The 15,603-nt window shown below is 37.5% G+C and overlaps 1 protein-coding gene and 1 long non-coding RNA gene across 4 annotated transcripts in view; one reads left to right on the top strand and one right to left on the bottom strand.

Moving 5' to 3' along the window:
- Positions 1 to 15,603, top strand: part of LOC139977588 (uncharacterized) — a 35,349-nt gene that overhangs the window by 8,705 nt on the left and 11,041 nt on the right. The gene's annotated exons all lie outside the window — the stretch shown is intronic.
- The window catches only part of LOC139977586 (uncharacterized), a 44,405-nt gene continuing 29,720 nt past the window's right edge, over positions 919 to 15,603 (bottom strand). Inside the window, exons 3-7 of one of the 3 annotated variants that reach the window (XR_011796607.1) lie at positions 10,847 to 11,377; positions 9,939 to 10,061; positions 9,004 to 9,142; positions 7,572 to 7,664; positions 919 to 3,902 (exon numbers count right to left, since the gene is read on the bottom strand). Coding sequence is in view for 2 of the 3 variants with exons in the window: in XM_071986985.1 (XP_071843086.1) it covers positions 3,718 to 3,902; positions 7,572 to 7,664; positions 9,004 to 9,142; positions 9,939 to 10,061; positions 10,847 to 10,963 (657 nt within the window). In the remaining variant the exon portion in view is untranslated. Of the gene's footprint in view, positions 3,903 to 7,571; positions 7,665 to 9,003; positions 9,143 to 9,938; positions 10,062 to 10,846; positions 11,378 to 15,603 lie in introns of those variants that run through there. The other 2 variants (XM_071986985.1, XM_071986986.1) reach the window with 2 other exon arrangements.

Here is a 15,603-nt window from a genome sequence, read left to right as displayed (position 1 = left end):
GTATTATAGGGGCAGAAGATATGTTTATCTATGTAATAACGTTCTTAAAAATGCAAACTATTCTATATATTTTATTAAACCAACACAGTAATCCCATATAAGTTCAGGGCCTTTCCAATTCTAACCAGGGAGCCTTCAACCTCAGTCCCACCATGTGGACCTTCAGACGAACAATTCGGCCCCCATATTTCAAAAGCATGTGTTAATTGAATAAAAAGTTTGTAGTGAAAAATTTTGCGCCATATGGTTCAAAATATCCAAAATAATATAAGCATGTCCAAATATTCTCATATTATTTTTCGACATGCTTATATTGTTTTGGACATTTTTGATACATATGGCATATGCATGTCTCAGTTTCACAGCAGGACTGTCACTGAAACCGAGACATGTAAAGTGTTGGTAGCCGTTACATAACACAAACCATACCATTCAAATTAAGGTATGCATAAATTAACATATATAAAACTATATCGTAAACAGATTATTTGGTGGCGCTAAGTAACTATCCAACATAAAGCATTGAACAAGGGTCCTTGCCACCTCATCATACTGGGCTCTGGATGCATACCTGAAGAATTGAATTAAACAGGTGGGTTAATTACCTGCAATATATTTTGCCACGCTTTACTATGATCTATTCTGAAAAATAGAGTCAGTACACAGAGAACTAGATGAGCAGTACACAGCTCATATGCTATATCAAATCAATATAGTGATACTAAACGTGCCAAACTAAGAAACACGTTGACTATTCAAACTTACATGATCTAAAATGAATACCTTTCACTTGTAGGCTAAGTCTTTGACAACATTTCATTCCACTATTGTATTAAAGTATAAAGCCTATTTGTGCTGTTTAAGAAATTACCTTTAAGTATCACTTGATTTTCTTTGAATTCCTTTGTCTTTGCTAGCTTAAGGCCCTGTTGCAAGCAAGCGACCGTATGAGAGCGCGGCAAAAGCAATCTGCCGGCACCGGGGATCGAACCCAGGAGCTCAAAATACCTATCGCACCGCAGGTACAAATATAATTTAACAGTTTTAACCATTTATTACCGTATCATTCCTTGGTAATCTGTTTTTCCTTTGCAACAAAACGATTGTTTTACTAGACATCCACGAAATACAAACCCGCTTGATTGCATTGTTTCTGTACGCTGTCTAAATGTTTAATATAAAATGAAGAATTGTTTTTATTTCGTCACATTAAAGCTTGTATTTTATTATAAGAAACACTTTTTCATGGTTTTCAAAATAGTATGAGTACATGCCCATGAGCTCATGACTTTACTGTTATTAAGTCGAGGAGTCAGAGAGGATGCGGACTTCAAATTAGAGGAATGATGAATTCGTGAATAGTTTAAAGCCTGAACTCTGACTTATCTTCAATCCGACTTGCTTTGGACTTGAACTGACTGATCAAGAAATTCCTAAAGAATGCGAAGGTTGGAATTTTAAACGTCAAACGGTTTAATACATTATTTGTTGTTACACAGTCTGCGGACATTTTAAGAAGTTTTGACAAACACATTCTACTGTGATATAATCTAACCGTTAGAAACATTACTTGTTTGTACTCATGTAAGTCAACATGCTTCTAACGGCAACAATTATTGAAATTGCTAATCAAATAACTACATATTAAACAAGTAAACTTTCTTTTTATCACATATTTCCTCAAAATATATTTTGTTCCCCCTCCCTCGTTCTCTCAGTAACAGTGACATTAGAATGCTTTCCATTACCAAATTTGTACAAAGTCGCATCCGTCATCATGATGCTGTTGTTCGCAAAGAAATGAGTATATGTTTCGATGGTACATCAAATTAAAGATATGTTAAGCTTTATGAAAATGAAGTTGACTTCACAGTATCATTAGGGTCTACCCAATGACCATCCACTAGACATAAACATTTGTATTATTTAAATTGATGATAACTGAATCTTAAATGTTTCGCAGGTTACACTTCGCAATAACTAATATACACACTGTATACATATACAATTGGTTGAATTAGAAGACTATAAAATGAATTTCAACTAGTACATACATCTATGTACAGTGTGTACAGTACATACACTGTACTGGGGGTATATGTACAGTGTGTGTTAGGTTTAAACATAGTCTTGGCTCTCATGGCACTCTGTACATATACACCCAGTACAGTGTATGTACTGTACGCACTGTACATACATATGTATGTACTGGTTGAAATTCATTTTATAAGTCTTCTAATTAAATGAATTCAACCAGGAGCAGACAAGTACATTGCAAATAGTATTTGTTTATATGAAATTAAAAACTGCACAGTATTGTATTGAATAACCTTGAAGTACAATACCCAGGCTCAAAACACATGAAACATCAAAACAGGCAAAAATGTGTTTTTTGTAAAAATCCCAAACTTTGAGGATTTTTTATTTCAAAATAAGGCACAACACCCCCCTGAAATATTTTTTACAAACAGGGTGGTACTTTATCTCTTCCAGAATAAATTATCAGATTTTTTCAACATGACGCGTTTTGAGTTATTGGTCGTCAAAGACGACTTCTTTTGTACATCGGAGCAACTTAACAGCTTCATAAATTAATATTGAGAACAGCTAGAACCCTGAAATATGTTTGGATGTAAAAACTTTATACTTATAATTAAAGTATAAAACCCTGACAGCTCTAACATGGTTACTTTGGTAAAAAATTGGCATCAAAACCCCTACCTCATGCTGAATCGGCATGAAATAGCAACTTTAGAGTTGCACAACTTGCAAACATATTATAGGAAAGGATTGTAATCATTATTTTGTAATGTTTGTACTAGACATAATAACCTCTGAAAGAGTCAAGTACCCTGAAGCAATGCTTTAGGATCAATTCATCACAAAAAAATAGCACATTGTTTAGTGAAAAGTACAAAAATCGAATATTTTGACACTTTTAAGTTGACCTAACTCCACAAGACAATATTTTTGTAGCCTAATTTTTTATATTTTTGTTTTATAGGATAGACTCTATAGGCATTTGTAATAGAAAGGTAATAGAATGTTCAATTGCTGAGAAATTAGACCTCAAAAGTCAAGAAAATGCCAAAATGCCATGGTGGCGACAAATTGCGGAATTATAAAGTGTGATAAATCGGCCAATTGTAAAGCAATGCAACTGAAATTTTCAGAATATGTTTATTTCATGGTGGTCCAATCATACAATTTTTTTTGGAGTTTTTGGAGAGGGTGCAGCAACAGCCATCCGTGATTTGACACGGAATTACCCAACGTCCTTTCCACATGTCCGATGGAAGTATTGTCCTGTCCACATGTCCGATGGTAGCAATGTTCTTTCCACATGTCCGATGGTAGTAATGTCTTTTTCAAATGTCCGATGGTAGTAATTTCCTTTCCACATGTCCGATGGTAGTATTGTCCTTTCCACATGTCCGATGGTAGTCACGTCCTTTTCGACTGTCGTTTTATTTATTTTTTTTAATTTAATGTCATGCTTATATTTCAATTAGAATTATGTAACTGTTTTATTTCTAGCATATTTATAATGTATGCACCTTAATGTCACTGACAAACCAAAAAGGAGAAAATGCAACACTTTTATACAAACGCAAAAAGTCTATCTCCATTTTTTGGCTCTGTAACATTAGAATAACTGAACCAAAAGCTGAAGCATGCATTACATTAACCTAAACTAAACTTATTATCATGTTAAATTTACATCTTCTGCAAAACGATTATCTTGGCTGGCTCATCATTGATGTGGTATGATTCTCTCTCTTCTACACATCTGCACAACTTAGCTTCCTCCCATTGTGACGACAGGATCTGAAATTGACGGGCGCTTAGAGCTTGGATTTCACTCATGGATTCCTCAGCAACATTAAAAATGATGTATCCACCTAAAGAAAGAATGGAACAATAATGTACTCACTGTACATTATTGTACACAACAAATAAAGTATAAGCGGGTCCATACAATCACATATTTTCTTTCAAACTATTCAGAAAAATTAAACATTGATGCACTGTTCCACTTCAAAGTTGATATGTTGCTCCAGTCAATGTTATTGTTAAAAGTATTTCGATCGGTAGATTGTGCAATAACTTGTGATGTCAACATGTGCAATGCATCAAATTCTTCCGTTTATTTTCTTTCTTTCTTTAAATATTTTTTTTCCATACTTGATACCATTCTTTATTTAGTTGAAGTCACCTCCTTTGCCTAAAACCTCCTAATCACGTTGAATATTTCTCAAGATTGATAATTATGTAAACTGTGGAGGAAAGACACATGTTTTGGTTCATATACGACCTGAAAGATTATTGATCAGCGGCATCAACCTAGAACAGTGAATAAATTGCAGTATTTTATATCTCAACGACGAAACAAGCTAACATATATGACTCAGAAAAAAACACTTGTATTTAAATCTCAGAGTTCGTTTATTCTTTAGATACAGGCAACAAGTTGGAGGTTTTAATCTGTCTTCGTATACAATCCAAACACATGGTTCTCTTAATCTGAAAGCCTCGGCAGTTTTGTATCCAAGTACGTTTGCTGCTTTACATCTAGCATGTTTAAACTTATTGCAAAAGAAAGCATGTTCATGTTTTGTGTAATTACTTGACTGTATTTAGGTTGATAGTCCGTAAACTATATTTTTACCACGAGACATTTAGCAGAATTTCGGCACGCTCTGGCACACTTTCATAGCACCGCAGCTTTTTAGTTCTAGCCTAGTTTGGAAAATCTAACCTGCTAATAGATCAATCATGATAATACTAATTAGCAGTTCTTTCTACGTCACATATGTAGGAACTTTGGAATCTTATCAATTTAGAAAGTCATTTCAGATGGTAAAACCGTAGATTGCTCTTGAATAAAGAAGCCACCTTACTATGACCCGGCCGGGTATCGAACCCGGAACCCCCCGATTGCTAATCCCCATTGCTTCAACATGGGCGGCGATCCTGGGGGGGAAGGGGGGATATATCCCCCCATGAAAATGGGTGGAGGGGATGTAATACACCATATCCCCCCCACCAAATGCCAGGGATAAGAATATTTTCATGCCTACATTTATGCATCATCGTGAATGTACGGCTCTTTTTTAGCTCATTTCTCGCCTACCATAAACGCAGTGCGATCTTTTCAAATAAAGCGTCTTTATAAAGCAAGAATAGTTGACTGTAGGCTTCATTGGCCCTATAACAACAAAAGGTATTATTGCACCCACGGTATTGATATAGTACATATATGCACCATCATAGTATTCATATAGGCCAGGGTTGTCCAACCTTTTGCAGAGGAGGGCCACATGGAATGATTATGATGAAGGAGGGGCCGCATGAACCCTACGCTCGATTTTTCGCACTGATTTATTTTCCTTCCTGATAAAACAGATGAATAAAGTCCAGCCGCCCCCCCCCCCTCCGCTGAGAGTGTCACACAAACTGACCTGTATGCAGTTTTTTGGACCCAGAAGGTTCGAATGATTGATTATATAGCTTCAAATTGTTATCAATAAATCTGCTCACTAAAATTTCGCACCGTACAAGCATCTCTGGCGGGCCGGACGCAACCCTGCGGCGGGCCGGACTGTGGCCCGCGGGCCGTTGGTTGTACAACCCTGATATATGCCCTATAGTAGGCCTACACACGTACATGTTCCCTCGAACAGCATGTTACCAGGGTAATGCTTAATACACGTTTCACCTGGATGCCCTAGCAATCGGTACCTAGGAATGTAACTATGTGTAATTGTGTATTGCATGTGTATAGGCCTATAATAGCCTGCATGAGGCCATTTTCTTCATCGAATAATATAAAAGAGCTCTCGAACATTCTAACGTAGCGCCTGAAACAAGATTGACAGGGGCAATTTTCCCAAAATAACACCCGAAATTAAAAAAAAAAAAGTATTTTGGATCCTGATTATGAGATATTTCGGACATGATATCCCTATTTTTAAGTTGGGTATATGCCGCTTGGAAACCTCGGGAAGTGCCGTTTCCGGCCATCTAGAGGGTTTGTAAATCCCAAAATTTTCTTGTGCGCTTCGCGCCAACCGATGGTGGCGCTACGCTTAGATAGTCAACAAGGTCATATCCCCCCCACTCGGAAGTACGGATCGCCGCCCATGTGCTTCAATAATGTTGTAAAATTATAGTATTCTGTAACTACCTTCAACAAGTTATGAAAAATACTCTCAAATTTGTTACAACTAACAGAACTATCGTGGCGGAAAATGATGAAACTGATCTAAGACGTAACACTTTACTGTCTATTTAATTATACAGGAGTCAATAGTGAAACCATACATTCTTTTATTACTGTAATCCCTTTTGCTGTATTACTTTAGTCACCTCAATTCATCCTTAGTTTCTCTGATTTGATTTTTTCTCACACATTTTCGTTCCAACTGTATAACAGTGCATTTAAGCAAATAACATGTTGTAAGGTGAAACGAAAGCAATGTTTTGTTATGTGTCTGAATGTCATTTGTTCAAATGTTATTCTACAACGGAATCCACAGAAGCAAGATGCCATTGTTGAGATACTCTTTGTTAATATGTATAATTACTAACCGTTACTTCTTTTTTTACGCGATAGATTGTAGGTGAACAGACACCTTGTGTAGGTAAAGCATAATTATAGTTGTACAACAATTCTCTCTAAACTAATTGACAGAGACACTGCTGTATATCTACATATTTGTTTTTAACAGTGTAAGTCCAACTATATTGTGAAGAAATTTTAAGTTTGTGAATACTGCATGGATTACAGTCGTTATACGTTGTAAGTTCGAAACGATTGTAAGCAAGATAAAGAGGAACAGTTGACACGTAGATCATGTACTGTCGTTGATAAGGGGAGGGTGGGGGGGGTGGGCAAAACTTACTACCGGCTCACTGACAAATCCGGTCCTGAAACAAGCTTTAAACGGGCAACATTTGGCTCCCCGGACAAAACTAGAATATTTCGCGACCAAGAGAAAGAAGGTGCATCAGACCCAGTGGGTTGTGAGCTAGTAACCATCTTCATCATGAAGGTATTGGCTATATACTTCTACGATATATGTCCTTTCATTAAAATTGATTTCCAAATCACGTAATACAAGATATTGCTGGCAAAGTTGCATTCCATTTTTTTTCCAACATCTAAAACTTGGCTTAAAACCATTTTCTGTTTGTCAACATCTAGAAAATATGCAATAAACCTCACGATATGTAGACAATGGTATGACGAATTCAAGTTCTAACTTGGTGGGTAGGTGCCTGACCATAAAAAGCACGTTTCTTACGCGATTGGTGACGTCATAGGTCAACGTTAAGAGATCAAAGACCCCAAACTGTTTGTTAGCCATAACCTGCTTGTCACTCTGTTGGAAAAAGTCATTTAAACACAATATATCCAAAGAACAATAAGACAAATTTAAAATAGTAAATTTAAAAGGTTGTTCAAGATCGAGGTCAAAGGTCAATGTACTCCAGAAGTCAAATTGGCCCAATTTGTGCGGATTGCCCTCTTGTTTATGCTTTCGTTAAGTTAACCACTAAACACTTACCCTTCTTAACATAATTCATGAGCATTGGTATGGAGTTATATTGCACCGTACCGACAGAAAAAACGCCGCCAGCTACTACAGCGTCATAGGAACCTGAAAAATGAAGACATTATCACCTGAAATGACATCCAGTTATTGTTTTCTGTACAGTGCAAACCACATAACCTACATCTTTGTCCATGCAATGGATATAGGTGTCTCCCGTTTATTTCATCAATCCAACGTTGCTTTGAAATATAACATTGATTATCAGTTTCACACAGAACACATTGATAAACATCAGCACATTGGGAGCCATGTTTGTGATCTTTTTTTTCCATTGAAAGATATGTTCTGTGCTGTGCCTGAAATTAAGTCTTTGTCCCTCCACTGTTGCTATCCTACCTCTCCTCTTCCCCTATTGGTTTCTTTCTTTCTACTCTCCATCCCTTGTCTACTCATCCCTTTACATCTATCGTTTTGTGTTCACCATGCTCATTAACCTGTCTGTATTCTGTGCGTGTTTTTGTCCCTTCTGTTACTGTTACTTGCCATTTAGTCTTAAATTGTTAACAATTTCCTGCAGTTTTAGGTCAAGAAACCATATCCACATAGCATTTATGAGGCGCCGATATTTTTATTTTTCATATTTCATGATATATAATGATATGTCATTCATTTGCTACTAAGGAAAAAAAAAAAATTCTTCAAAATGTTGCAAAATTTCTAATACAGAGCATACACATATATATATATTAAAAAATATATCTAAAGTACAAGCAATAATCAATACATTTGATATGATGACATCGAACATTATTTACTGGGACCCTCTTGCTGGAGTGATAAAGACGTGGAATTTCTAGAAAGGGACGCAACAGGGGTGTACGTAACAAAGAACAAACTTGTGCTCTTTTTAAAAGACAATAACAATTCTTAAATGTTAACTGACTTGTATTATTATCTGGAAAAAGACCATCAGAGCCTTACATGAAGAATGTTAGATGGTTCAAGGTTTAGACGTTTTAGTAAGTTAAAGTAGGTTACATTTAATTAACCTTTAGCTAGGAACAAGACGTTAAGATGTGAATGTTTTCATTTTCAATTAATATAAGTATCACTGTAAGTAACCTGTCATCAGAATATCACTTTAATGCGTCAAAATGAATATTCGATTAAACGGAATTAACAAGATAAAAATTTGAAAAGATAAAATCTTCAAAGTCTTGCATTTTCATGTAGGATTCGTCCAGCGTTGGAGGACAAACTTCTCAATTGGTTATCATTATCTTCCGAACACGAATAGTTGCTCATTGATGATTAGTATTATCAGTGATAGTATAGGATATAAAATTCGGGGAGGGCGGTCTTCAGATATATTGATTATATATATAGCATGGATTTATGTACAGTCAATGTTACCAAGTTTGGTTTCATATTGACTTTAGCTTACCTTCAGTAAGTCCTTTGATTTTTTCTGTTCCTATAGTAGCCAAGAGTGTGTTACGGTAAACTCTTTTCCTTATGGCAATATCAAGCATCTTCTGTGAAGCATCTAAGGCATCAATTGTTAGGAAACCTCGATCAAAAAGCTGAGAGCAAGGATGTTAAGATTGATATATAAGTTCAGATGGCTGTATAAGGTAAATGTGCACAGCCTGTCTCGAACGTTATAGTACTCTTACACGGATGTCATATATGCAACTGCTAGCTTGTATAACAAACGCTTGTTAGATCCCTTCAATTTTGTTTGCACAATTAATTGGTTGATTAATGTTATGATCTGTTCTCCTACCTCCACCGTTACAATAACCTCCGCTCTAGACGAAAAGGCCATTATTACTTAAATCATTTATACAGATCGTTCAATAGACTAGAAACTTCAACGCACTGTCCAACACGTACAATTATTTTGGCATCCAACCTAATAGACAGTGATAAAGAAAGGAGAACAATGCTTAATTTAAATGGCTGAAAACAAATCAAATCATAATCATCACTGAATTAAGCAGGCAAATAATGTTGTTGTACTTTTAGCAATATATCTACAATTACGAAAGAAAAGAAGTGTATAACAGAGATTGTGTTTTTGTCAATGTCACCCAAATGTTCAGGGAGTAATATTGGAAATGCATATGCAACAACGTGCGCCATGCGGTCGTCACCAACTTGTGACCGCACAGCCCCAATTGCCCAATTACTTGCATCATGTAGTATCTAATACAAATGGTCGGCCCAAATTGGGATGGACCAAAATAGGAATACTTGTCAGAGCTAACTTAGGCTCCTCAGCAATATATTTCTGGTTTATATCAGTGGTTAACACATCACAAGGGTAGAAGCGGAAACAGAAGATAGGAGACTATTCGGAAGGCTACACACACTTACCAATTTGCCTATAATGCCAGATCCAGCGCCTAGGTCCAGAATTACAGCACGTTTGTTTGAAACGTATTCAACAACCGTTTCCGCTAAGTCTCCGTGGTATCGAAATCCTGCATTTGGAACGTACTAACAGAAAAGCAAAGAAATATATATTTCACGTACTTTGATGATGCGCATGTGATATAGGATGGAAGGAGGCAATATTACCGTCTCATATTGCACCGCTTCGACCATTCATCTAATAATCTAAAATGTTTAAGAATACATTGTTGAACATTCCTCGTGGTCTCTACTATCAACTTCATTTTAGGGTTAAGGTAATGCAAAACTTCACTATGAAAGAAATTGGCCTATTGACTATCATTGTTCATGTATTGATTGTTGATTGACCGAAGTTATGCCTCAAGATGGTATCATAACGACCTTTTTGAGATTTCTAAGTTGTAGCAGTTACTATAACCTACGTTAGAGGCGCATTAGTAACACAAAAGTATAGCTTGTCATCACAAATCTGCATTTTAGTCCAGTTTATTAATTATATTTACTTCTGAAGGTTTTAAAAACTAAATAATTAGCTTTGAAAACAAGCTCACAGAAGATAATTGCTTAATAAACTTGCTAGAAATGTAAATTTAATAAACAATAGAGCATGTTTTTGGCAAGTATGCGAATGCCGAAAATAGCTGAAAGTACAATAAAAACATGGACCTATTGATATATATTCAGAAATATCTTAAACGAAATATCTTCAGTTTAATTCGTGTAAGCGGAAGTAAAAGCAGCAAAACTGAGAGATTCGTTTCAAATAACCCGGATCGTTATGTAAAGGTTTTTACAATGAAAGACAAGATTGAAGCACCTATCTGCATATACACACCTAACGGTGATTCACATTATAATGTTCTACGTACCTTCTCATATAATTCCGAGTTCTTGTCGTACCAGCCAATAACATCATCAGTCTTTTCAGTCTTCATAATTTCCCACAAAACAGTTCGCTCATGTAGATAGGTCTTCAAAGTCGACATGATCACATGGATTGTAATTTTATCAATTAATTTAGTCAGCTTGATTCTCGAACAGATTCAATAACAGAAAAACACATTCGCCTGAGCTAGCGGACTGCTACGATGGAGTTTCTATATACCAGCTAAAGTCATTATTTGAAATGTGTGACATTCCATCACGTGAATTATCAACTACTTTCGTTATAACCAAAATGTATTCCTTATATATGGTGCTCCCACACACTGACTAAATGCACCCGATGTCAGGAAATATGTCTCTTGTGTCAGGCCCAGACGGGGTCACAAGGGGTCACAAATATGTTAATAAAACATGTAGCTCTCAGCTAGCGCCAGTGTTCACTCCGATCTTGCAAAAAACACTTGATTAGGGCGTTATTCCCGAGATATGGAAAACGTCAATCATAACTCCGGTTCCTAAAACAAAAGTGGTTTCATGTTTAAATGACTACCGTCCGATATCACTCACGTTAAATATCATGAAATGTCAGAAAAGGTGGTACTAAAACTTCTTCTTGCTAAAAAGGTGTTGTTACAGATACAAAATAAATTTGCCTACCAGAGCAAAAGAGGTGTAGATGACGTCATACTTGTTTACTTGCATGGGGTTTTGAAGCACTTACCCAGCAAACACAAACTTGATTTTAATATATCAGGAAAATATTTGAACCAATGTTATGATGGCGTTATGAATAATGTTATTCAAACGTAAATGTTGAGTCGCAAGAACAGCAGGATAACGATTTCACAACGTTTTATATAACATTATTTTGATGTTAGCACAACGTTTCTAAGATGTTGCAGAAAAAATGTTTTAAATACGTTATAATATCATTTTGAGAAATATTATGATAACGTAATAAAATCACGTTATAAAAAAAAAATGTTGAGTCGCTAGAATAGCAGGATAACGTTATCACAACGTTTTATACACCGTTTTTTGTTGTTAGTACAACGTTTGTAAAATGTTAATTTATTTTTGTTTTTTTGGGGGAAAATTTTAGCATTTCTTGCAATACCATGTATTAGTCCTTCACACCTTTGGAACTCTTTCAACCTAATATTACCTTTCAACTCCAATATCCACAATGCAAAAATCATTTGATCTCTGTTGACCCTATAGATGATCTTTAACCTTCACCAACATTAATATGGTGTTCTTCCAAATATTACGGTACACTATATTTGCCAAGTACGAGACCTGTCAAGACTACGATACGGTGTTTACAAGATGTACACACTTTGACCTGTGTTGACCCTAGATGATTTCTGACCTCCACCAGCTTCAACAGGGTTCTCATATATTTGAAAATGTTATATTTCAACAATGGAAATAAGCTATGAAGATTTTCAACCTCTGAAATATATGTCTTTAATTGTTCAAAACTTAATACCGAGCCAAATTTCACAAAGGAACCTCCTCCCCCACCCCAACACCCCAAAGAAGAGTTGTATTCATTCAAAAGTGTTATTCATCACGTAGAAGTTCATGTTATATCACACCACCCAGGTAGTACAATTCACCTTTGACATCCCTGCAAACATTCCTGTATTTATTTAGTATATTGACTTATACGCAAGTTTGAAATTACAATGTCTACCAATAACAATTCTAGAAGTTGCATATATGGTATAGGCCGTATTGTTACTGGGATTTTAAAACTTGCGTCCACGGGACGCAACATCTTAAAATGTTTGCGTCGGCTCAGTAAAACTTGCATCTAGGATGCTGTCCTCGATGAAAACCTGCACTTTAAAATACCTCCTAATGAACGCGCAATACTTAAATGCATAATGACCCTGACAATACGCTGGCATGTGCCTAAGGTAAGCGTGCAGTGGTATGCCTATAATGTGTACCAAAACATGTAATGATGAAACCGTTATTTAATTACGATAGCAACATTACTGTCAAATTTCGAAGCGAGAACTTTGGCCGTTGACTAGTTAGCATATATGCAGGCATGGATAGCATACAGGGGCGTCAATCCGATTTGAAACGTGGGGGGGGGGGGGGACGTAATCGATTCGAGTATTCCGGCCGTAAGTACTATCTAAGCGGAGCGCCACCATCGCTTGGCGCGCAGCGTACCAAGAAAATGTCAGATTTCAATACCTGCCAGATCGCTGGAGATGGCACTTGCCAGGCTGGATAGCAGCCATCTAGTTGCGTGATTTCGGGGGAAAATTACAAATTCGTCACTCAGGAAATCTGCAATAAAGTTCATGCGACCTTCATATTTGGTGGATTGTTTCTTTTATTAGTGATTCCAATTGACATGAACATTAGAACCCAGTGCAAGTTGACAAATGATGCGGCGAACTGGAACCCCAGCCCCATTTTGCCCTATGTTTCAGGATAGAATTCCCCATTTGTTCGAACCCATGACAACTAACAATCTGTGAATAAATTTACTTCGAAGTGGGCACATTATATTGCACCAAGTCGGTCAAGGAATGACCCCAGGGCCTCAGATATAGGCCTATTGCAGGGGTGGGCAACCTTTTTGAATGAATGGGCCAGATTTTAGGAGTGAAAGATTGACAGGGCCGCACCTAACCAACGACCTGCTGTTGATTTCAAACCTTTGATTCCGAGGACGTTCAAGCAATAGGTGTGTGTACTAATCTGTATTCACAAAAACATAATGTCAATAAAGTCCAGTTGATAATTGATGGTGATAATAGACCAACCTGACAGCATCATTAGTGCAGATAAATTCTAAGCAGCTAGCTCGTTTTTGGTAATGATGTAAAATAGATTGATTCTTTTCTTTTTCTTGAGACATCTCACGGGCCGCAAAAAAATCACTGGCGGGCCGCATGTGGCCCGCAGGTTGCCCACCCCTGGTCTATAGGAACGATGTCCCAAAATGTCCCCGGACATATAGGCGAAGGAAGCTATCCGTCGCGACTGCATGTGAGTTTCTCGACAGTGCCGTCCTGGGAGTCATACCACAAAATGGTGCATTTCCTCATACGCCATTATTTAAATAACTAACTAATTAGGCACAGCCCAGATCCGAGTTCGTATAGCGAGCTTAGCGCAAATTTGGCAAAAGTCGTCAAACGCCAGCATGTTAAACCAGGTTGCTAGGTCAACGAGAATACATTTTTATGAAATTTGAAACAAAGATGGCAAGACAACCACTTTATGTTTTCAGGACCTCACACATGCGCAGACTTAGAATAGGTCCCATGTGAGTGGTGGCTAAAGTGATGAAGGCATCAAAATAAATCAGTGGTTGTTCGTTGGAGTCCTCACGCAAGTTACCTCGGTTGCTAGGTGGATCTGCATCTGGTTGAATTATGGTCGGAGCGTACTATGTAACCACCGTGTACCCAGGGACGTAGCTAAGGCCTGATGATTGGGGGGGGGGGGGGGGTGTAGTGGCTGAAAATCGGTTTTGAAGCCAGAAAATTCCGACTGCTGCTTTGTACCCCCTACTCTCGCGCTTCTCGTCAACGATACGGTCAGTGTCAGTCAGAAACCCAATCTTTCGCGACTGCACTTTTGTTCCGAACTTTTTTGCGATACATTTGTACGCACTGGCACTCATTTCACAAACTTATTAGCCCCCCCCCCCACCTCAACCAAATATTTTTGTGAAAATTCGGGCAATATGCTGATAACTTTTTGGGCACCTACTGAAAGAAATATAATTTGCAATGTGTTTTTCAGTGGTTAAACTTTTATTATTACCCAATTATTCTAACTAATACGGAAGGGTAATAAGACGGAAAATGATTGTATGTTATTTGCATGCGATATAAAAAAAACCGATGCATGCCTATATGATTTGCACATTATCATGTAGAACGCGTAGCGCGCGAAAACTTGGTTATAATTTTCTGGCAAGTCGTTACAACCCCTCCCCCCCCCAATCAAATTGGGCTCCTACGCCTACGACGGTAGTTCTATTAGGCATTTTTTTTGTAGTATTCAAAATCATACGAAGTTTTTTACGGTGGAGTATAAGAATCGCGAGATACAACTTCCCAGAGTGGCAAGGAAAACGTGGTAAATATGACAGATTAAAGGTAAAGTTTGACCGAAATTTTTCAATTTGTTTAGGTCATGCAAAATCACAGGGATAAATTAATAGGCCTAGATAAACTAGAGTGCGACAGTCGGAAATTCCGACTGTCGCACTCCAATTTTCCAACTATCGTCAGTTTTACCAAGTTTGGGGGAGACATCCCCACACCCCCCTCCAACGACGTCCCTGCGTGTACCCAGTGTTCTCACTGTGGAGTAAACTCCGGTATCACTCAACAACAAGGTAACATGGGATGCGCTGCCACGGAATATGCTCCCTATTTCATTTTGCCAGTATTAGGGAACGGGCACCGTCTTTGAAACACCATCTACAACTAAACAACAACTATGTACAGGCTTTGGCTCTAGCTATGAAGTACTGTCTCTTATGATAATAACGGAGCGCGTTAGTTTTCTACTGGAATCGCCCGAAGATGCGGCGTCTGTAATCCGAGGAACCAACGAACTTCTCTGCTAACTCCTCATGCTTCAACTGGGCTAGACGTTCGCGGTGAATATGGCACACCATCACATGGTTCAGCCTCTGTTGAGTCATGGTGCTCTGTAGCCTTGTCTTCAAACGCCTCAAAGCACTAAAAGAATT

Source organism: Apostichopus japonicus, chromosome 12 (genome assembly GCF_037975245.1).
Source record: "Apostichopus japonicus isolate 1M-3 chromosome 12, ASM3797524v1, whole genome shotgun sequence".
Classification (NCBI taxonomy): Eukaryota; Metazoa; Echinodermata; class Holothuroidea; order Aspidochirotida; family Stichopodidae; genus Apostichopus; species Apostichopus japonicus.
This window is presented reverse-complemented; position numbering and strand designations above follow the sequence as displayed.